The 23,092-nt window shown below is 56.7% G+C and overlaps 1 protein-coding gene across 2 annotated transcripts; it reads left to right on the plus strand.

Annotated features, from left to right (window-relative positions):
* The first annotated feature begins 646 nt into the window (after nt 1–646).
* On the plus strand, nt 647–21,932 carry MPP3 (MAGUK p55 scaffold protein 3). 2 transcript variants are annotated; one of them, XM_045586211.1, is made up of 19 exons: nt 647–771; nt 1,873–1,930; nt 2,156–2,274; nt 2,519–2,596; nt 4,637–4,717; nt 4,948–5,085; nt 7,261–7,342; nt 8,416–8,501; nt 10,292–10,366; nt 13,236–13,534; nt 14,067–14,131; nt 15,770–15,790; nt 16,295–16,336; nt 17,396–17,560; nt 17,663–17,743; nt 18,568–18,661; nt 18,849–18,957; nt 20,342–20,464; nt 21,495–21,932. In XM_045586211.1, the coding sequence occupies exons 2-19, from the start codon at nt 1,906–1,908 to the stop codon at nt 21,669–21,671; spliced, it is 1,860 nt and encodes a 619-aa protein (XP_045442167.1). In that variant the 5' UTR covers nt 647–771; nt 1,873–1,905; the 3' UTR covers nt 21,672–21,932. The 2 variants fall into 2 exon arrangements, with proteins under 2 accessions (XP_045442167.1, XP_036307116.1); XM_036451223.2 differs by having other exon boundaries at nt 648–771; nt 13,338–13,534.
* The last annotated feature ends 1,160 nt before the right edge of the window (nt 21,933–23,092 follow it).

Here is a 23,092-nt window from a genome sequence, read left to right on the forward strand (position 1 = left end):
AAAACCCAGTGATGCGCCAAGCAAGCTCCGCCCCGCAGGGCGCCGCTGTGTGGGCGGCGGGGGCAGAGGACGGCGGGCCGGGTGCCCGGTGTGGGGGCACAGGCGGGGAGGGGGACCAGGGCGGAGGACAGGAGGCGGGGCTGGGCCAGCAGAGGGCTGGTGGCTGCGGACACGGCGCAGCCTCGCTCCTCCCTCTCCTCCCCCTCCTCCCGCTCCTCCTGCTCCCCCGGCTCCCCTCCCCCTCCTCCTCCTCCTTTCCCCTCCTCCTCCTCCTGCTCCCCCTCCTGCTCCCCCTCCTTCTCCTCCTCCTGCTCCCCCTGCTCCCCTCCTCCTCCTCCTGCTCCCCTCCTCCTCCTCCTGCTCCCCTTTCCCCTCCTCCTCCTCCTTTCCCCTCCTCCTCCTCCTGCTCCCCCTCCTGCTCCCCCTCCTTCTCCTCCTCCTGCTCCCCCTGCTCCCCCTCCTCCTCCTCCTGCTCCCCCTCCTCCTCCTCCTGCTCCCCTTTCCCCTCCTCCTCCTCCTGCTCCCCCTTCCCCTCTTCCTCCTCCTGCTCCCCCTTCCCCTCCTCCTCCTTCCCCCTCCTCCTGCTCCCCCTCCTCCTTCCCCCTCCCCCTCCTCCTGCTCCCCCTCCTCCTCCCCCCCCTCCCCTCGCCCCGCCTTCTCCGCTCCGCCGCCGCCTCGCGGGCCGGGCAGGGAGGGGCCGGGCAGGCGGAGCCGGCGGCCCAGGCTCCCGGCCCCGCGTGGCTCCCGGGCCGGAGCGCGGACCGGCGCCAGGTAAGCACCGCGCGGGGAGCGGACCGGGCCGGGGCCGCGGCGGGAGGGCCGGGCGGGGCGCGGAGGGTGGGCCGATGGGCAGAGACCCGCCTCGGAGCCTCCCCGCAGCCCCAGGGCCCACAGAGCCCCCGCTGGGGGCAGGGGGAGCGCAGTCCCCGCCCCGCGGCTCCCGGCCCCCCTCCCGCACCCCCATCCCCTGGCGCCCCGCTCCCTCCCGGCCGCCAGGGCCCCCAGGGTTCCCTCTCCTCCGCTCAGCCCCGCTCCTTGTTTGCCCCTCTGCAGGCGAGGGGGTGTCTGAGCCTGTGCGCCCGGGGAGAGGTGGGTGCTGGGCTGGAAGGAGCCAGAGGGCGAGTCTGGCGTGGGGGACGGGGACTGGGGGGGAGGGGGCGGGGGGCGCTGTGGCTGGAGGGCCGGGTCCCCCCATTCTTATGCATCTCAGTGACCTCCGTGCAGCCCAGAGGGGCTGGCCCCGTGTGTCCGGAATGAATGAAGCATTGCTCTCCCAGTCCCCTTCCGAAAGAGGACTTTCTGAGGTCCACGTGCTGCAGAGCAGTTGGGGGGCCTCCCGAGGCAGGACCCCCTGCGCTCTCCTTTCCCCCCCTCTGTGCGCTCTGTTCTCGGGGCAGGCTTCCTTCCGGTGGGGGTTTGGGGGATGGAGGGGAAGGAGGGGAGCTTGTAGGCCCAGCCGGATACTTGTTGAAGGTGTGACAGGCCAGGGGCTTGGCTAGCCCCACAGAAGGTCACAGGGGAAGGGGGGTGCGGTGGAGGGGAGCACCCGCTGTCTGCCAGGGGCCACGCATGGATGCTGACCCGCGAGCCACTGAATTCCTCTAAGCCTCTGTTTTTCCATCAGTAAAATAATAATATTAGTATTTGTTCCTCGGAGCAAAATGTCCTACGAAACCCCCCAGCACAGAGCTTGGCACGGTGCAGGCACCAGCCAGGCCCGGCGCCCTCCCCATTCTGCACACACTGAGCAGGGTTATTGGTTCCCGTCCCCTCCGTCCCCATGTCGGCCGCGGACAGACACAGGAGATGTGTCATCGCTGTTTGTTGAATGAATGTGCTTGATGGAGCTCCCCGCTCCCCTCTTTCCGGCAGGATCGGGCGGCGCTGGGGGTCTGACGGGCAGACATGCCGGTGCTGTCGGAGGACTCTGGTGAGTGCGGTCCCGGGGCCTGGTCTCCGAGCCCCGGGGAGAAGCTGCCCGGCCTCCGGGCTGGAGAGAGAGCAGCTGCTGCCCGCGCTGGCTCTCGGGAACGTGAGGGGATGTTCACAGCACAGCGCTGATGTGCTGTTTGGGGGTTCACTGGGGGTTTCCCCCGGGCGTCTCCATGGAGGTACCCTGTGTTGTCTGTACTGTGTTCTCCTCCCCTCTCGGCAGGCTTGCATGAGACCCTGGCGCTGCTGACCTCTCAGCTCAGACCTGACTCCAACCACAAGGAGGAGATGGGCTTCCTGAAGGACGTGTTCAGTGAAAAGAGCCTCAGTTACTTAATGAAGGTACGGCTCCTTTTCAGCCTGCCTCGTGAGGGTTTCTGGAGGTCTTCTGAGCTGGCTGAGGCCCCCGGAGGTCACCCTAGGGCCTCCCCCGGCCCTGGAAGCCTTCAGGAGCCCACGGCGCAGGGCTTTCTCTGACACTGCCATGGGGTGACCCAGTTTGCAGCCGTGGCGGGCTGAGTGGCGCCCAGGGTAAACCTGGGCAGCTGGCTCGGGAGGTCCCAGCCGGAAATCGCTGTCTTTGCAGATTCACGAGAAGCTTCGCTGTTACGAGAGGCAAAGGCCAGCCCCGGTCCTGCACGGCGCCGTGGCCCTCGCCGAGGACGTAAGCCCCACGCTGTCCTCTGGGGCCAGCCTTCTCCCCACCCGTGTGCTCTGTCATCTGGCCTCGTCACCTTGCTTAGCCGGGCGAAGATTATCTCTTCCCCTCCTCCTCCTCCTTCTCCTCCTCACCCTTCTCTTTTTCCTCCTCCCCTTCCTCCTCTTCCTCCTCTTCTACTCCTCCTCCTCCTCCTCCTTCTCCTCCTCACCCTTCTCTTTTTCCTCCTCCCCTTCCTCCTCTTCCTCCTCTTCTACTCCTCCTCCTCCTCCCTTTTCTCCTCCTCTTTATCCTCCTCCTCCTCCTCCTCCTCCTCCTCCTCCTCCTCCTCCTCCACTCCTCCCTGGGCCTCCTAACAGGCCGGGATGAGCTCGCGAGCCTTGGATTCGGCTTGGAAGCATGGTGACACGCCGATGCCCACTTGCTGTGTTCCCGAGAAAGGCTGCCTCCCCAGCTGTGAAATGAGAGCATTTGGATCGGACCTGCAGTTCCCAAGCTGCTGAGGACTGGCAGTGGGAACGGGTCAAACCAGACCCCTAATGTGTCAGGAGAGGCCCAGTGTGAAGTCCTGGGGTCAGGGGACCTGCAGCCACCCCCGCTACCGGCTCAGGCTTCTCGCTGTTTAACGGAGCGCGTCCTGATTACTGGGGGCCTGTCCTCTGCGCTGCACGGTGTGGGGATCGCTGTCCCTGCTGATGACTAAGTCCAGCTCCTGGATGAGCTCACGCCGCCCCAGGAGGCGGCCTGCCGAGGGGCGGGCGCAGCCTGTGGGCGCACACCCCCTCCTTCCTGCTCCCCGGGGTGCCGTGATGGAGATGTTAGGCCGCCAGGCTCCCAGGCACAGCGCTGCCTTCACTGCCAGCTCTGCCACCTTACACAAGTCACTCAGCCTCTCTCAGCCCCAGTTTCCCCATTGATAAGAGAAGGTAGTGAGGAGGGCACAGGTAATGGAGCCACGTAAGCCCAGGTTCAAGTCCTGGCTGTGCCACTTCCGAGCTCTCTGACCTCAGGCAAGATATCTAATCTTTCCTTTAATTCTCGTCTGTAAAATGGCAAAAGGATAGTGCCCTAAGTGAGAAGGTCCACCTAGAGCAAATGGCACCAGGGACAGCTTTCCCCAAGTCCCGCAATGCAGAGGACAGTTAGTGCCCGTTAGGTGTGCCCTGTGGGGTGCAGAGGACAGTTAGTGCCCGTTAGGTGTGCCCTGTGGGGTGCAGAGGACAGGTGTGCCCGTTAGGTGTGCCCTGTGGGGTGCAGAGGACAGGTGTGCCCGTTAGGTGTGCCCCTGTGGGGCTGCAGAGGACAGGTGTGCCCGTTTAGGTGTGCCCTGTGGGGTGCAGAGGACAGGTGTGTGCCCTTGGTGTGCCCTGTGGGGGTGCAGAGGACAGGTGTGCCCGTTAGGTTGTCCTTGTGGGTGGCAGAGGACAGTGTGCCCGTTAGGTTGCCTGTGGTGGTGCAGAGGACAGGTGTGCCCGTTAGGTTGTGCCCTGTGGGGTGCAGAGGGACAGGTGTGCCCGTTAGGTGTGGCCCTGTGGGGTGCAGAGGGGACAGGTGGCGTAGGGTGCCCGTTAGGTGTGCCCTGTGGGGTGCAGAGGACAGGTGTGCCCGTTAGGTGTGCCCTGTGGGGTGCAGAGGACAGGTGTGCCCGTTAGGTGTGCCCTGTGGGGTGCAGAGGACAGGTGTGCCCGTTAGGTGTGCCCTGTGGGGTGCAGAGGACAGGTGTGCCCGTTAGGTGTGCCCTGTGGGGTGCAGAGGACAGGTGTGCCCGTTAGGTGTGCCCTGTGGGGTGCAGAGGACAGGTGTGCCCGTTAGGTGTGCCCTGTGGGGTGCAGAGGACAGGTGTGCCCGTTAGGTGTGCCCTGTGGAGCTGCTCACGCTCTTCTGATCCCGGTGTGAGTTCCCCTGGGTGGCTGAGGGTCCATGTGCCCCTGGGTGCTGGGGCAGTGGCTGGGAGGGCGCCCGGGCCTGGGTCTGGGGAGCGGGGTTTTCCCCGGGGACTCCCAGCAGGCGCCAAGCACCCACAGCCGCCGTCTCGTTGCCCTGCAGGTGATGGAGGAGCTGCAGGCCGCCTCCGTGCACAGCGACGAGAGGGAGCTGCTCCAGCTGCTGTCCACCCCCCACCTCAGGGTAGTCCTGGCACGGCCCCGCCCACCCACAGCCCGTGTCTCCTGAGCACTCAGTAGGGAAACGGAGGAAAGGGGGCCCCTCAGGGAGGGACCCGAAGTATCAGAGTCTGGGGTGGTTGTCTGGCATGAAATCGAGATCCCCTTCCCCCCCCAGACCACTGCCCAGCCAAGGCCCCCGCCTGAGCCCTGTGAGCCCGGGCCAGCCTTCCATGTCTCCTGCTTTCCTGACAGGCCATGCTCATGGTGCATGACACGGTTGCTCAGAAGAATTTCGACCCCGTTCTCCCACCTCTGCCTGACAACATTGACGAGGACTTCGAGGAGGAATCGGTGAAGATTGTCCGCCTGGTGAAGAACAAGGAACCCCTGGTAGGCGGCACCCCACCCCCACCCCTTTTCCCCGCCCCGTCCGGAAACCGTCCGGAAACCCGGGGAAGGGACCCTCCTGGAGTCCTTGGCGGGAGTGACGGAGGGCAGCTTCGTCAGGGCTGTGACTGGTCCCTGTTCCGCTTTTGTGCGCAGGGTACCCCTTCCCCTGGGCCGATACAGCCTCTCTTCACCGGGGCCACGCTCCTTTGTGCAGTGAATAGCCTGCATGACTGTACGGGGCAGCTCCCATCATCGTGCTCTGAACTGGCAAACCACAGCCCAAGGGCCAAAGCCAGCCCGTCGCCAGGTTTTGTCAATAAAGTTTTATTGGCACACAGCCATCCCGTTCCTTTCCATGTTGTCTGCAGCCGCCTTTACATTGCAGCGGCAGAGCTAAGTAGTTTCACGGGAGGCTGCTCGGCCCCCAGGGATCCAGAGCAGAGCCCTTGGGTCTTTACCAAACGTTTGCCAGGCCCTGCTCTGGATCCCGGGGAAGCCCAGGGCAGCGGCTGTTCCTCTCCCCGGCTGGCAGATAATGGCAGATGGTTATCGTGTGGGTCCTGGCTCAGCACTGATTCACCGGGCGGAGGGACAGGCTTGTTTATGAGACGGAGGGAAGTCGGGGACGTCCGGAGAACTGAGTGCTTGCCCCGAGAGCACGCTGCTGGCACTCCCTGTCCTCAGCTTTCACCAGATGACCTCATCTGGTCAGAGCATCCCCTTCTGCGGACAGAGCAGGCTCTCGCCTGCCTCTGTTTCCCTCCTCCCGTCGCCTGGGCAGACGCACCGTGCACCCTCTGTGTGCCAGGCGCCCGGTGGGCTGCAGGCAGTGCAGAGGCGACGAAGACCTCGCTCCTGCCCTCTCTCTGGGAGTTCGCAGGAGGTGGTGACTGGGGGTTTCCTGGAAGGGGTGATGCCTGTGCTGAATCCCAAAAAATAGGAACAGGGATTTTCCTAGAAGGAAAAGGGAGAAGGGCAGTTCCACAAAGTAGGCTGCACGAGCAAAGCCATGGGAAGGTAAATGGCACAGAATATTCAGGCAATCGAAGCTGCCCGGTGTGGGCATAGAATGCCAAGGTGTTTTTTTTTGTTTTTGTTTTAAATGTTTTTATTGACTTTTAGAGAGAGGGGAGAGAGAGAGAGATAAAAACATCAATGATGAGACAGAATCATCCATCGGCTGCCTCCTGCAGTCCCCCCACTGGGGATGAGGGTGAAGGAGGGAGGGCAGAGGGACCGGCCTCGACGGGAGGCGCCCCTCCGCTAAGATGGGAGAAGGAGGGAAGGGTGGACACACGCTGGGAAGCAGGGAGGTCTAGGGGGCAAGAAGCCACGGGGCCTCTCTTCCCAGCAGCATTTATCTTACGTGCTCCAATAGACGACACAAAGGAAGTTAGCGGTAAGTGCACCAAAGTGTTTGCCGTTACAGCCGAAGGTAAATGGCGAGCACGTATTGAGCACTTACTGTGTGCTGAGTGCCTTTATAGTCTACCTAATGTCATCCTTGCACAACCCCGTGAGGTCAGTGTTACCCCACGGCCGCATGCTTTTAGTAAACACCAGCGTGGATTCAAACCCAGGGCCGTCCAGCTCCGAAGCTTAGCTCTTGACCGACTGCCACCCTGCCCTGCCACTCAGTGTCCACGAAACTGAGGGCCGATTAGATCCTTCTCATCCCAGATAACCTCTCTTCTGTGCTTCACGGACCACGTTTTGGTCCTGAATCCCCGGTTGGGGCATCGTTGATTCCCTTCGGCAACAGAAGGCCCTGCGATTGGCTGGAGGCAGGATAAGGATTTGCTGGCACAGGCTCGCCTCATTATTAAATGCCTTTGCAAGAGGCAGTGGCTGTGGTATGAGAGAGAAAGCTCTGGATTTGGCATCACAAGCTTTCCTCCTACTCAGCGGGGTGACCTTGAGGATGCTTCCCTTCTCTGAGCCCTCGTGTCCAACATGAGGCCGGCATTGTGTCCCTGTGCGTTGCTCACACGGTGACGTGCAGTGCCGGACTGATGAGCGATGCCAGTGTTGCTGCATCCTCAGCATCAGAAAGGTCCCCTCTGGCCTGCTCTCTGACGACAGAGGGAGGGATGGGGAGGCTGTGGGGTCCAGGGTGTTGAAACTTGAGGTTTGTGGGCGCTTCTGAGGAGCCTGCCTGCCCGGTCTCTGATGCAGGGCGCCACCATCCGCCGGGACGAGCACTCGGGGGCCGTGGTGGTGGCCAGGATCATGCGAGGGGGCGCTGCGGACCGGAGTGGTGAGTGGCCTCCATGCCCGCCTGGCCTTTATCCCCCGGCCTGCCCCCTTTGGCCACGGGTCTCTTCCCCCCTCCTCCGGGGCCACCTGTTTGGGATGTTCTGGGAATGGGGAGTGGGGCTGTGGTTCTCTTTCACCAGCCTGGTAGAAAATGGAATTGTTTGAAGATCTCTCAGACACAGAGAGATTGGGGGGGGGGGGGGTCAGGACTCATGCGTGCAGCCTGGGCTTGGTGGGTAGTTCCTAACTGGGTGGGGGCAGGGACACCGTTCCCCATCACCTAGTTGCGCTGTTACAGAAGGCGGGGGGGGCGGGGGGTGTTTCACATCCCGGATCTGTTTGGGAAGAAAAGTTGCACGTCGCTGTGTGGGGAAGAACTCCTGAGTCAGAGGCAAACCTCCTGTGCGGGGAGCGTCGTCCCCAAGCCTGGGGTCATTGTGTGGAGACTCGTGGACCAGAGCTGCTCAAACACGAGCAACCACCCCCACTCCCACTGGCCCCAGCATCGTGTTAAAAGGCGATTCTGATTCAGCAGGTCATAGGTGGGCCCCGGATTCTGTACCCCTAGCCGCCTCCTGGGCGGTGCTGACACAGCTGGGCCAGTGTCCGCGTTCAGTAGCACGTAGGGCCCAGGGCCCAGAGAGCTTGGCACGACCGCGGAGGCCGCAGGCAGGTGTGTTTCACACTTGGGTGCCAGCGCCCCGGCGCTTGTATGCTTTCCTGTTAAGATCGGAGAGGGACGTCCTTGGAGTGTGTCTGAAACCCCAGGCAGGTGAGGAGTTAACGCAGTTTTTAAAGAAGCAGAGGCTGCAGCAGGAAGAACAGTCTTTCTACATCACCGTGCCTGTGTTCGAACCCGGGCTCCGTGGCTCGGCAGCGTGGCCTTGGGCAGGCTGCGTGCTTTTCCTGGATCTCGGCTGCCGGCGTGCACCCGGCGGTTCCACCGGGTGGGGGTGAGGCTGTGAGGCTGAGTGAGGCTCCCAGCACGCTGGAGGGGCTCCGCTCACCCCCGCCCAGCGGCGCCCGCGCTTCGCGCGCCTTCCCTGTGCTAACGGTCGCTCCGCTGTCTCCTAGGCCTGGTCCACGTCGGGGACGAGCTCCGGGAGGTGAACGGGATCACAGTCCTGCACAAGCGGCCCGACGAGATCAGCCAGATCCTGGTCTGTGCCGCGCGGGTGCTGGGGGCTTGGTGGTGTTCCGGGGACCCAGGCCGGTGCTTCCAGAGCCAGGGTGGCATCTGGCTCGGCCTCCCTGTTTCCACGGGAGCCGCAGGCAGAGTGGCCTTACGGGCCCGGGGTGCGGGGTGGGGGGCAGGAGGAGCCCGCCTGCCTCTCGCAGACCCTCTCTTCAGTCCCTCCCCCCACCTCCAGCACCCTTTCTTCTGGGAGGCTCCCTTCAAAAGGGTCCCCTCTTCTAAAGGACCGAGGAATATGGACTAAGAGGTTGAAGCCCAGGGAGGCCCCAAGCAAGGGATTTGGGCTCAGAGAGGCCTGGGTTTGAATCCTGCCTCCGCCGCTTTCTAGTGGTGCAGCCTTGGGCAAGTCATCCAATCGTTCAGAGTTTGATTTCCTGTCCGGAAAGCAAGGACGGGGGTGATTTCTCGTCCCATGTGTGGTGACCATTAGGATGTAAACGCCCGGAAAAGGCTACAGCACTTCACGTCTGTGCTGGGCTGTAACAGCCTCCAGAGTCCATTGTGGGAGTTCAGGTCAAAACCGAGATGGTGAAGAGCCCCAGTCACAGTCCTGTCCTCTGTGTCCGCAGCATCCTCCCCCACAGGACACTCCTTGCTAACTTAAAAAAAAATAATTTATTAAAAAAAATATATATTTTTTTATTGATTTCAGAGAGGCAGGGAGAGGGAGAGAGATATAGAAACATCGATGATGAGAGAGAATCATTGATCGGCTGCCTCCTGCACACCCCACACTGGACATTGAGCCTGCAACCCGGGCACGTGCCCTTGACCTGGAATTGAACCCTGACTTCCTGGTTCATAGGTTGGCGCTCAACCACTGAGCCACGCCAGGTGGGGGCAGAAGCAGGATGAGATGTGAAGAGAGAAGGCTGGCTCTTTAAGGCTGCCTGGCTGCAGGCAGCCCCTTCAAGCCTTCCTGTCTCCCTGCCCTTTCCCTGATTCTGGGCACCGACCTTGTGTTCCAGGGCGATGCAGGGCCAGGGAGACCAGTGGGAGGTGCTCTCATGGGCTGTCAGCTTCTTCCTCACGGGTCCCCCATGTGGGGTGGGAGGTCTCTGTCAGGCAGAGGGAAGAGGAACCCCTGGGGAGACAGGAGTGGCCTGGGGTTGGAGACCCCACTGGGGAGGATGGAAGCAAAGAGGAAAGTACTGATTGGGAAGCAGCCCCCAATCGGGCAGGAAGGAGGAAAAGGAAGCTGGGCCAGGTTATTAAAAATAACCCAGGAGGAAGGAGAGAGGGCAGCCCTGTGGGGCACGAGAGGTCAGGGGGGAATGCAAAGCTGGATTCGGTATATGCAGTGTCCTCGGGGCCTTATTTAACATCTTATGTCTCTCGGGCCCTACCCGGTTTGGCTCAGTGGATAGAGCGTCGGCCTGCGGACTGAAGGGTCCCAGGTTCGATTCCCGTCAAGGGCATGCATGTACCTTGGTTGTGGGCACATCCCCGGTAGGGGGATGTGCAAGAGGCAGCTGGTCGATGTTTTTCTCTCATCATGTTTCTCTCTCATCAATGTTTCTAACCCCGTATCCCTCTCCCTTCCTTCCTATAAAAAATCAATAAAAAAAAAATCTTGTGTCCTTTGGTCAGAAATGCAGGTATTGGCGTTTGGGTTTTGCTTTGTTAATTCAGCCGGTGCCACCACAGAAGGGGGGCCCCCGGGGAGGCAGTGAGTTTTCAGACCTGGGAGGGGAGCTGTGAACGCCTGGAGGGCTGGACCCGGGGGTGATGAGCCTGCGCGCTCTCTCCTTTCAGGCTCAGTCCCAGGGATCCATCACCCTGAAAATCATCCCGGCCACCCAGGAGGAGGACCGGCTAAAGGAGAGCAAGGTACGTGGGAGCTGGAGGGGCGGGGAGGGCTCCAGCCCTGCCTTCGGAATGGCCCTCTGGGAAGGCGTGGTGCATCTGGTCCTCAGAACCTGTGCTCTGTAGATGGGGATCCTGTCACAAAGGGATGCATCCATTTGTACCCAGCTGACTAAGACATTGTGATTGAGATAGAAAATGGGGCCCTGCGGCGGAGGAGAAGGTGCCGGCTGTGCTGGCGCTGGGACAGTTAAGTGGCTGCCATTGATTCCGTTGTGTAGTCTCCCTTTGCGGGGCCGCTCCTCTGGACCAGGTGCCCTGCCAGATGCTGGCGACGGGTTGATGAGGAGCTTTGAGGCTTCCTCGTTCAGGGGCAGCTGGGGAGCAGGTCTTTCCCTGCCCCTGACCAGTGCCATGGGATGATCTCTGCGGGGTCACAGATGCCACGGCAGTGTCGCCGGGAGGCAGAGGGGTGAGGCTGGAGGAGGGTGAGGGGAGCGGGTCCCTGGTGAGGAGGTGGAGGAAGTTCAGGCAGAGAGGCCTGCATTTACAGAAGCTCCCAGCAGCGGAGAGGAGTGTATATTGGGGTGGGGCCTGGGCGTGGGGGAGGTGGGTTAGGGCTGTCTTCTGAATTACCTTAAGGCCTGTGTTTTTGTTTTGTGGTTTTTAAAAAATATTTTTTTTATTGATTTCAGAGAGGAAGGGAGAGGGAGAGAGATAGAAACATCAATGTTGAGAGAGAATCATTGATGGCTATCTCCTACACTGGGGATGGAGCCCGCAACCCAGGCATTGGCCCTGACTGGGAATCGAGCCGTGACCTCCTGGTTCATAGGTTGGCACTCAACAGTCTAAACCATACCGGCTGGGCTGTGGTTTTTTTTTTTGTTTGTTTGGTGTTTTTTTTAAGGGGAGTGATGCAGCCATGTTTGTGTGTTAGGCACGTGGAGGAGGGCGGAGCAGGTGGAGATGGAGGCAGGGAGACCTGGCTAGAGGCTGTAGTCAAAGCCTGGCTGAGACGTGAGCTTAGGGTGGGGGCAGAGATGACAGGTGAGGATATTATTTGGTTTCAAAACATTTGGATCTGAACTGCCCTCGCAGCCAAGGCAGAAAGGAGAATATAATGAATTGCCAGCTTTTCTTTCCTTTTTTTTTTAAATATATTTTTTATTTCAGAGGGAACGGGAGAGGGAAAGAGAGATAGAAACATCAATGATGAGAGAATCATTGATCGGCTGCCTCCTGCACGCCCCCCACTGGGGATGGAGCCCGCAACTCAGGCGTGTGCCCTTGACCGGAATCGAACCCGGGAGGGACCCTTCCGTCCGCAGGCCGATGCTCTACCCACTGAGCCAAACCAGCGAGGGCAGTTGCATGCTTTTCATGGGTGGAAGGCAGGGAGCATGCCAATGTTTCAAGAAAGCTGATTCCCAGCCCCAGCCCTCCTCAGTACTAAGTGCAAGAAAGGGTCATTCCAGCACCTGGCACAGAGCGATGTCAATAAATACCTTAACGAATGGGGATTAGCGAGGGACATTGTGTTCGATGTCAGTTTTTTTTAAAACAAATGAAGCAATGAGGTGTTTGCACTCTCCCGTTGCATCCCAGGGGTCCATAACATGGACTCTCGCTGGAAGGAAGGTGATTCTTCCGGGGACGAGTTAATGTGGTCCCCACGCTGCAGCTGTTGAGCGTTTTCACTGGAGACAGGGCGAGAACGTGGCTTTCCAGTCCCCTTACCTCATCTTTCCTGCGTATTTTTCCTTGAGCCAGAAGCTTGATCTGGGCTGGCCATCGAGGATTTTACTCTCTTCTGAGTGTTTGAGACCTTGGTGACATGCTTGATGAGGGTATCTGTCCTTGCTATACCTGTCTTTACTGTCGTCTGGCTGAATCTTTTCTGGAGGGGATAAAAGAATAGATTTGAGTCTGCTCAAGGCAGTGATTTTCAACCAGTGTGCTGTCAGACATTTTTATTTATTTTATTTTTTGCTGACAGAATTTTTTTTAAACATGCAATACCTGACTATTTAGTCAGGGGCACTGACCTCTTTCCTTTAGATTGTCAAATAAAAATATGACAACAGCCAATACAACAATAGCCATCTGGTGTGAATGAATCAAAATTATACCTATTTTGTTTTTGAGATTGGCAAAAAAAAAAATATATTTTGTGTGTGTTTGTGTCACAGAATTTTAGTACTTAGTTTATATGTGTGTCATGAGATGAAAAAGGTTGAAAATCAGTGCCCTAAGGAAGCCCTCTGGATTTTTTTATTTTTTATTTTTTTGTTTATTTGCTGTTCAGTAATTGGGCCCAAATAGAAATAAATAAACCCAGGCCACTGGATTATAGAAGAGAACCAGGAAGTGTGACAACACGCTGTGTCTTCTCGCCATCTTTTCTAGAGGGGGTGACTTCAGGGTAAAGGGGAGAGACGGATTAGCGGAACAAGCGAACAAACGAACGTGTGACAGATGAGTCAGGATTGAGCTGTAAAAAATGTGGGTGTCAAGTACCCACTGAAAAATGATGTCAGTAACAGCAGTTTTATTGGTATTTGTGTTCTGACCAAAACATCTCGATTACTTACTTAACAGATGGCTGCTGCCTTCTTCAGGGCCAGTTAGCTTATCAGAAATCGCATTTGAATTACGGATTGTGCTCGCCTTCACTTTTTGTCCCCAGGCCTCCTTGTGGCATTGTGTATGCTAAGCACAAGCAGATCAGGTAATTAAGGAAGTGTTTAGGTTGGAAAAAGATATTGGAGACAAGGGGCCCATCTGTTAATGTTCTGGTTCTTGAGGGATTTCCTGACTCTAATACCCAACACGTCGAAGAACAGTAAGAAAACATGTGCGGTATGTGTCTGATTAGCTGTCTATTCTCAAGGCTTCCCCGTTGCGAACGGTCGTTGTCATTTGGCTGTCCGTGTGGCGCGGATGTCTGTGTCTCCGCGGTGAAGGGCCGCCTCATGGAGCCCGTCCCCTGCAGGTGTTCATGCGCGCCCTCTTCCACTACGACCCGCGGGAGGACCGGGCCATCCCCTGCCAGGAGGCCGGCCTGCCCTTCCAGCGCAGGCAGGTCCTGGAGGTGGTGAGCCAGGACGACCCCACGTGGTGGCAGGCCAAGCGCGTGGGGGACACCAACCTTCGAGCCGGCCTGATCCCCTCCAAGCAGTTCCAGGAAAGGTGGGTCTGGGGGTGCTGCAAGGGGGTGGTTCTGGGGTGGCAGAGGAATGGGTGCAGGGCAAACCCACGGATCCCTTTGGGCTGGATCCCGGTGTGTGACCCTTTGGGCTGGATCCCCATGTGGGACTCTTTGGGCTGGATCCCGGTGTGTGACCCTTGGGGCTGGATCCCCGTGTGTGACCCTTTGGGCTGGATCCCCATGTGTGACCCTTTGGGCTGGATCCCCGTGTGTGACCCTTTGGGCTGGATCCCGGTGTGTGACCCTTTGGGCTGGATCCCAGTGTGGGACCCTTTGGGCTGGATCCCCGTGTGTGACCCTTTGTGCTGGGCAAGTGTCTCCCAGAGCAGGAGACTCCGTTTCTTTCCCCCGTGAACCAGTGAGTGTCCCTCTTCCCTGGAACTCAGAAGGCCCTCAGACTGCCAGGCTGTGCCCCCTGTAGGATCCAGCACCAGTTTCTCCACGTTTTCTGTAAGACCCCCCTGATTGGTTCCGTGGCCCAGCTCACGGGCCTGCCCATCTCCTTGCCCACAGGCGCCTGAGCTACCGGAGAGCCACGGGCACCCTGCCGAGCCCTCAGAGCCTCAGGAAGCCCCCCTGTGAGTAGATTGGCAGGGATGGCACGTAGGGGAGGGGCCGGGGTTAGGACCTGGGGGCTTTGTGCCAGGAAGAAGCCGGTGCTGGGCAAGAGGAAGCACCGAGGGCCCTCTCTGATCTCCCCGCCTCCAGAGGAAGGAGGGGCGGCAGGGGGGAGGAGGGAAATGGGGGTTATGTTAGGGGATCTATGCTCTGAGAGGAGCTCAAGGATGACATTGAGGGCGAAGTAACGCCTCTCCCAAAACTGTGTGCAAGCGTGTGTGCGTGTGTGCGTGTGTGCGTGTGTGTACGTGTGCATGTGCGCGCGTGTGTGCGTGCGTGTGCGTGTGCGCGCGTGCGTGTGTGTGCGTGCGTGTGCGTGCATGTGCGTGTGTGCCTGTGTGCGTGTGTGTGTTTGCGTGTTTGCGCGTGTGTCTGGCTGTTTGTCCGTGTGTGGGAAAGGTCCCCAGCTTTCATTACAGCCCCAAGGGGCACTCTGGTCCTGTCAGTTTAGGGGCCTCGGATTTGGGGGGACAGCTCTGGAGATCCTGTGCTGCCGTGTGAGGGATCAGATTTGGCAAAAAATAAAAATCAAGATGTTCCATTAAGTTTGAATTTCACATAAACAACAAGTAACTTCTTTGTGTAACTACATTTGTTCCAAATATCGCACGGGCTGTCCTTATCCTAAATGCTGACTCCTTGGTTTTCTGAAATCAGATTTAGCCCAGGGTTCTGTATTTTTTCTGCCAGCTCCACTGCGTGTAGCACATTCCCTTTTAGAAAACACACCCACCTGCCTTCTCCCTTGTAATCGTCACCACAGCCTGTGAAGCAGTGGGGTCAGAGCACCTCCTTTTCCAAGCTGGGGGAACAGGCTCATGAGTAAAGGTGACCAGACGTCCCGCTTTTGTCAGGACAGTCCCGATTTTTAACAATCTGTCCCGCGCCACGCCGGGGGACACGGGGAAAACTGTTAAAAATCAGGACGTCTGGTCACCTTACTCATGAGGCCAAGGGAGTGGGCCCAGGGCTGAGGCCGTGTTGTCGGGGAGCCTGTGATCAGGGCGCCCCGGTGGGGCCTGGAGAGGGAGCTTGCCCACTGCAGGCATCCTAGCCCAGTGGTAGGCAAACTCATCAGTCCGCAGAGCCAAATATCAACAGGACGACGATGGACATTTCTTTGGAGAGCCACATTTTTTAAACTTAAACTTCTTCTAACGCCACTTCTTCAAAATAGACTCGCCCAGGCCGTGGTTTCTTGTGGAAGAGCCACATTCCAGGGGCCAAAGAGCCGCATGTAGCTCGAGAGCCGCAGTTTGCCAACCACGGTCCTAGACTAAGCTGCTCCCCTGGCGTGGTGGCTGCTGCCCACGCCCGCTGTCAGTCCAAGGGCTGCTGGGTAAACTGGCCTTGAGGCTGCCGACGCCAGGGATGAGCTGGCTTTCTCTGAGCTGCTAATGAGACACACACAGGAAGACTCGGGAGAGCAGGTCCCGGTTTAACGATGCAGCCCAGCTCGGATCACAGGTTTGCCGGAGGAGAGAGAGGGAACAGATGGAGGGCTCCTCAGGCTCGCTTGGCGGTGGCTGTCTCCCGGCCGCAGGGCCTCCTGTCGCCTCCGCTAACGCTGTTCCATCTGTCTTTTGTGCAAACCGCAGATGATCAGCCTTGTGACAAAGGTAGGCCTGGTGTTTGTCCCCCTTGTGCATGGACGAGGCCCCGTTTCTGTGGAATGTCTGGGGCCAGAGGGACTGGTTCCTCCCCACCCCCTAACTCCGGGGTGGCTGTGCCCCCCTGCTCTTTGCCCGCCTCTCCCTACTCTGCCAGCTGGGCCAGCCTGCTCCTGAGGTTGCGGAGCTGGTGGGCACAGGGCTCAGCCTCCCCAGGACTCTGGCTGGGCTGATTGTAACTGGCTGGGTAGGAGGCGCGGGACAGGAGGCGGGCAGGGCTGGTGATGTTCCCTCCTTATTCACAGGGATCCTGACTCAGAGGGACGGGGCTGGGGAATAAGCATGGAGAACTGAGCTAAAGAGAAGAACTTGGCTTTTGGGGGAGCCAGGACATGGGATTTCTCCTGAGACACAATCCCAGAGGCTCTTCCTGGCCATCCAGGGGCCGGGCGCCTCTGGGCTTGGGTCTGTGCCCAGATGGCTCACTGGACTCCCTCTCCGTTTGGTTCTCAGAGACCTGTGACTGCGAGGGGTACCTCAAGGGGCACTATGTGGGTAAGTAGCAGAGAGATCCTGGGACAAATGTCTTCCCCCCAACACCCTCTTCCACGCCATGCACAGGCCCCGCGGGCTCCTGGGGCAGGGAGAGACAGACAGAGTGATCTGAGCGCCCAGGTAGGGCCTGTGGGACCCACATTCCCCTCCGTCTGCCTGCAGAGGAGGGACTGACCTGCCCCGGCCTTCAGCAACCTCAGCGCTCAGCAGCTGCTGAGAGCAGAGCCTGACGCGGACCCCTCGGTTAATACTGACTGTCTCGCTCCTGTGATCTCCCTGTAGTTTATTCAGTGGTGACAGCACCACTGTACCGCAACGGAGCCTTAGACTAGTTTCCCAAGTACCTTCGCTTCTTTCATTTTGGTCCATCTTTTCAGAGATCTGAGAGACAGGCAACTTTCTTTTTAAAATATATTTTATTGATTTTTTTTTTACACAGAGAGAGGAATAGAGAGCTAGAAACATCGATGAGAGAGAAACATCAATCAGCTGCCTCCTGCAAACCCCCCCCCCCCCCCACTGGGGACGTGCCCGCAACCAAGGTACATGCCCTTGACCAGAATCCACATGGTCCCTAAGGACAATGACATTCTCTTATATAACCCAGGGCAGCGACCACACTCGGGGAATTTAACATGCGCGTAATTCTATTATATGCATGCTTATATATCGATACGTATAATACCATTTATGTTGACACTTATCCCAACAGCATCTTAGAGCATCTTCCACTGACCCAGGACCCAATGCACACATTGCATCTGTGGATCTGTATTTCCATTTCACACACGAGGAAATTGAGGTTCAGAGAGGGGATGACCTATTCATGGTCAGTCCCGTGCCAAGTAAAACAGGGACCTGGGTCCCTACTTTCGGATGCCGGGTGGTCACCCTTCCATCCTATTACTGTGTGTCTTGATCAGCCCCTTTCTGTATCCGGAGGAGGTTGGGAGAGGCCAGTGGGACTCAGACCCACCTCCAGGTTAGGCCAGGTGGGAAGAGTCTTCAGTGGGAGGTCCTGGGACAGAGGTCATGGTGTCCCCTGCCCTTCCCCCAAAGCTGGCCTTCGGAGGAGCTTCCGGCTGGGCCGCAGGGGGAGACCGGGAAGTCCGCAGGAAGGAAAGGTGTCTGCAGCCACGGAGCTTCCGGAGCTGCTGACCTATGAGGAGGTGACCAGGTACCAGCACCAGCCCAGTAGGCGGCCCCGCCTGGTGGTGCTGATCGGTAGGTGACGCTGCGTCTCCGGGGAGTGGGCTGGCTTCCTGCCTGGAGGAGCGGGCAGGGAGGCCGGCAGGGTCTCTTGTCAGCCTTCTCTTCCCTCCCCAGGGTCCCTGGGAGCCCGGCTGCACGAGCTGAAGCAGAAGGTGGTGGCGGAGGACCCACAGCACTTTGGTGTTGCTGTTCCACGTAAGAGGGCTCGTGTGTGTGCCTGTGTGTGTGTGTGTGTGTGTGTGTGTGTGTGTTGGGGCAGGGGGAATAACGTGAATATTTCATGGGGCCTTGACTCCCTGTATCCATCCTCATCCTCATTTGGGGTTTGAGGGACTGCCAGGCGCTGCCTGCTCTATGCAGATCGTGGGACCCAGGCGTGATGAGAATGACCCACCCTGAGTGGTCCACTAGGACCCTCTGAGGCAGCAGCTCGAGGGCAGTAGAATTGGATGCATGTTATCCACCAGCAAACTCTATGTGCTATGAAATTGTGTGAGAAGCTACATCTCATCCACAGATGTCTCCTGTCTCTCAAAATGAGAAACAGTTGAACCAAGAACTAAAAGCATTCAGTAAGGTTACCTATGTGTGTGCCTCGAGGGGCTCAGGAATGTGTAGGCCTGGGGGATCTTCTCAGTGATTCTTTAGAAGCCGCAGCATCATGGAGGCAGTTTGGCAGAGTGCTCAGGGCACACACGGGACATGAGGCAGAGCGTTCGGACCTTGGCTCTGTTCCCTGCCGGCTCTGGGTCATTGATACGGCGCCTCACCTCGCTGCACGTCTCGGTGTCCTTTCCTCGGAGGCCTCCCTCCTTTTGCCCACATCCAAGAGCTGTGTGAGTCAGCGACGCGCCTGGAAAGGGCCCCGGGCCTGGCACAGAGGCACGGGATGGATGGAAGCCCTTGGTTTCTGTAGGAAGCCTCAGTGAATGCCGAATGAGGGCACAGGCTCCCTGCTGGTCTCACCCGCTGTCATGTGACACCTCTTCGCCCAGCTTTCCTTGTTCTTTCTTTAAAAGATACCACCAGACCCCGGAAGAGCCACGAGAAGGAGGGGGTGGAGTACCACTTTGTCTCTAAGCAAGCCTTCGAGGCCGGCGTACATCACAACAGGTGCGCTGGCTGGACGGGCCGGCTGGCCCTTTAGCCTCTGGCCAGTGTTCCCGCTTGACCTCCAGGAGGGCGGCTTCGGGAAAGCGGGAGGAGGAGGGGGAGAGGATCCTGGTGGAAGTCCATCCATGTTTCTGTGCTACTTTAGGCAAGCTCGGGAACTACAGGGCTTTCCCCCTTTGTGTTTTAGGTTCCTGGAGCACGGGGAATATAAGGAAAACCTCTACGGGACCAGCCTGGATGCCATTCACGCGGTGATGGCCAAAAACAAAGTTTGTTTGGTGGATGCAGAGCCAGACGTGAGTTCCTGGGGCCGTTGGCCATGTTTTATTGATGGAATTTATAAACTGGAGGATTGTACCTTGTACAGCATATTTGACCTCAGTTTAAGGGAGTTTTAGTCTAGAGCCCTGGATGTTAAAATTGGGGTCTCCTTTTGAGAAGCAAATGAAAGCTTCGCACCCCAACATATGCACCACTGTACACAAAAACTGCATTAAAACTGTAGGGAGTCATGGACCCCCTTGGCAGCCAGAGACCCAGGATCGGAATCTCTGCCTGGAGTAAGTCATGCAGGCGAGGGTGGCTTGTGGCGATGGGACAGGACGTAGATGTTAGTGCCTCGCTGAGGCTGGGACTCCACTCTTCGCATTTTCGCATTGGCACACCTCCTCCTTGAACAGGACGAGGGAAGTCGTGGTGTAGGAAGCACTGAGGGAGGCGGTCCGGAGAACAGTTTGAAGGGGGAAAGGGGAGACCTGTCCCTGTGAAGTGTTGCAGAAACACTTTCCGTCTTGCACACCTGCCGGCAGTGTGTGCTCCTCTCATTCACCTTGTCTTTGAGAAACACTTCTAAGCTTTGACCTCAACCTGGAGATTTTTTTATTCCTCTATGGAAACAGCACTCTGGTTTTGATATAAGCTATAGGCTTTATTGTATAGAAGTTTGCTTGAAACAAGTTCCAAAAAGCACATTATATGTATAAGGAAAACCCTCCCTAACTTGGAGTTACTGGGAGTTGGCAGTCAACATGAAAAGTCTTAATTTCAGGATTTTATCTGGAAAGTGGTTTTTATTGTTTTGGCTGCAAATTGAACACATATAGTTTAATACCAGTGTTTCCAAATAGAGGCCATGCATGAATAGGACCTTTGCCTATTGAAAATCTTCTGCAGTCTTCACAATTTGTTTCAAGTTCTTAGTGTCTTCATTTGATGAACAAACCTTTTATTTTATTTTATTTTTTTAATATCAGTAGGAGGTTTGGGCGATAGCACACATTCTGAATTAATGTAGCCCAAGTTGATGCCTAAATAGATACACATTGAGTTCTGCTGGCTCACCCCTCAGGGCTGGGCAGGTAGAGAAGGGTAAGGAGGTTCATCAGAGCTTGAGGGGTCAGAGCCAGGAGAGATGACAACTCTGGGAGCAGAGGCTGTGGAACCCCCCTTCTCAGCAAGTCGGCCTCCAGGTCTCCTGTTGAGTCCACTGTGAACGTCAGCGTGGAGAGGGAGGAAAGGAGCAGGTGATCTGCCCCGTGGGAGCTCATTGTCATGTGACCGTACAGTCAGAACCTTTACCCTTGAGATCATGTGACACACACCATTCTTGAGCATTTGAAAACTATGTTTCACAACAAAATATTTTCAAAGTAGATAATGTTTCTGAACATGTCTTCTCAGGCACTGAGACAGCTGAGGACCTCAGAGTTCAAGCCCTATGTTGTCTTCGTAAAGCCTGCAATCCAGGAAAAAAGGAAGATGCCACCCATGTCCCCGGCTTGTGAGGACATAGCAGCCCCATTTGTAAGTTTAAAATTGGCCATTTCTTTCTTTCTTTCTTTTTTTTTAATTAAAATTTTTTTTTAAAAAATTGATTTCAGAGACTGGTTTGGCTCAATGGATAGAGCGTCGGCTTGGGGACTGAAGGGACCGGGGTTCGATTCCGGTCAGGGGCATGTACCTTAGTTGCAAGCATATCCCCAGTAGGGGGTGTGCAAGAGGCAGCTGATCGATGACTCTCTCTCATCGATGTTTCTAACTCTCTATCTCTCTCACTTCCTCTCTGTACAAAATCAATAAAATATATTTTAAAAAAATTGATTTCAGAGAGGAAGAGGGAGATAGAGATAAATCAACAACAATGAAAGAATCATCGATTGGCTACCTCTTGCACACCCCCTACTGGGGATTGAGCCCACAACTCATGCATGTGCCCTTGACTGGAAGCAAACCATGGACCCTTCAGTCCGCAGGCCAGCGCTCTAGCCACTGAGCCAAGCCAGCGAAGGTTTAAATCATTTCTTTTCTAAAGGCCTAACTGGGCCTGCTGCCATTGTACAAGGGTGCTTGCGCCTCCTGCAAAAGGCCATCGCTCCATTTTGCCTGTTGGTCAGAGTTCCTTGGTCAAGTGACCAGAAGGCCTGAGGTAGGGCAGTCGATTGAGATAGGGGTGGTTTTGTCTGGGTTTCCACCCTCTCTTCCTGAGAATGGGTACCTGAATGTCACACATCTGCTGAACTAAGCCAACCCCAAGTCGTTTTTAATTGACTTCATCTCATGGCTTGCGATTAACGGGTCCTGAGTAGACATTTTGTGAATGGCTGACTGGACGACGAGTGATTTTTGTCTACTGCCCATTCACTTCCTTGGAAGTCTGATGGGATATTCCCCCTCCACTCTGTTCTTTGTGTACACGGTCGGTTTCTCGTGGACCATAGTCATCAATCATCACTTCAAAACGAGAGCTTGGGGCATGACACAGGGTGCAGGTTTCCTGTTTGAGGGGGCGGGGAACCACCCTGCTGCTCCATAACTGCCCCCCCTTTCCTCGCAGGATGAGGAGCAGGGAGAGATGTCCGCCTCCGCCGCCTTCATAGACCAGCACTACGGGCACCTGGTGGACGCCGTGCTGGTGAGGGAGGATCTGCAGAGCGCGTGCAGCCAGCTCAGAGCGCTCCTGGAGAGCCTGGGCAAGGACGCTCACTGGGTTCCCGTTCGCTGGGTCAGGTAACTGTGTCCTGGGACGTCCACCTTGGAGGGGGCCTGGAGGACCACCTCGTCCAGCCACGTGACCACCCAGGAATCCCAGGTGTGGCAAGGGGCAGGTTTTTCCATGAACTCTGTCATCCAGAAGAGCATCTGTGGGAAGTCCCATGTATTGGTGTTTATCTGTTGTTTTCCACTGTACCCCTCTGGAGCAGAAAACATGAGCGGAAAGGGGGCATATCACAAAAGGACACATTTCCTTCATTAAAGTGTCACCGGCAAGTTGGCCCTGATTCTTTGTACCGGAGCGAAGTAGCCGCTGCGTTTGGGGATGGGGGTGGCGGGTTTATTCAGTGCCGACCCGCAGGGATGTCAGCTTTAGACATAAGGTGACACCTCACATATCCAGTTCTGTTGGTTGAGTTGCTTTACCCAAGAGGATATTTCCATGTCTTCAAGCATCACGATGCTGATGTTCACTTTGTCTAAGGCACGTGCTTGCCTGGCACTGGAAAACTTGCTTCTCTGCCTTCTTAACTAGTGGGCAGGCATGAACGTCCATGCAAGTCTGAGGCACCCTTCGCTGCCAGTGAGTTACTGTCCTGTGCTGACAGAGGGGTGTTTTCAGGGACTATGGAGGAAGGTACGGCTGCTTGTCCCCTTTCTAAATATGCTGAGACTCCTACTACAGAGGCCTGGCTTTGTTTGATGAGTTCTGATCCACCACGTGCCCCTCTCATTACCGACAGCTGTTGCTGGTTCGTGCCTGTCCCTTCCTTCAGACAATAGGGGTTCCTGTCGTGCGGGATCACGGAAAACCAGACGATCCCTGTTGTTGAAACTGTGTGTGCGAGTCGGGATAGATCAGTCCTGACTGTGAACATCAAATTATATAGACTCCGAGTGAGTGGCTAATGGTCTGTCTCTGAGCAAAACTGTCATACAGGACGTGTGACACATCTTAGCTGCTCGGAGAACTTTATTTCTTACTAATAGCCAACGTGTGTCTTTATTCTGTGCCGGGAGCTCTGCAGAGGCGTTTAGGGACATTACTTTGACAAATACTCCAAGCCAAGAACGTAGGATTCTATCATCTCCGTTATAAAGTAAGAATGACAAGGCTTAGGAAGTTTAAATAACGTGTGCGAGCTCACGCAGCATTAAGTAAATGGCAGAGCTGTAGTGTCGGAGCCCACGCCTCCCTAGTGCCGGAGATGGCCATTAATCACTCTGCTATACTTCCCTTCTTTTTGTGGTTCCATAATTGAGGCTACCTGTTATATAATTGACTTATAAGTGAGGAATGTTTTCATAGCTAGAACTTACAGTAACATGCGGTGGGGCTGTAGCTTCTAATACGAGCAAGAGGCTCTTACACTTGTACATTTTCTTTTTATTTTATTTTTAAATATATTTTATTGATTTTTTACAGAGAGGAAGGGAGAG

Source organism: Pipistrellus kuhlii, unplaced genomic scaffold (assembly GCF_014108245.1).
Source record: "Pipistrellus kuhlii isolate mPipKuh1 unplaced genomic scaffold, mPipKuh1.p scaffold_m20_p_22, whole genome shotgun sequence".
Classification (NCBI taxonomy): domain Eukaryota; kingdom Metazoa; phylum Chordata; class Mammalia; order Chiroptera; family Vespertilionidae; genus Pipistrellus; species Pipistrellus kuhlii.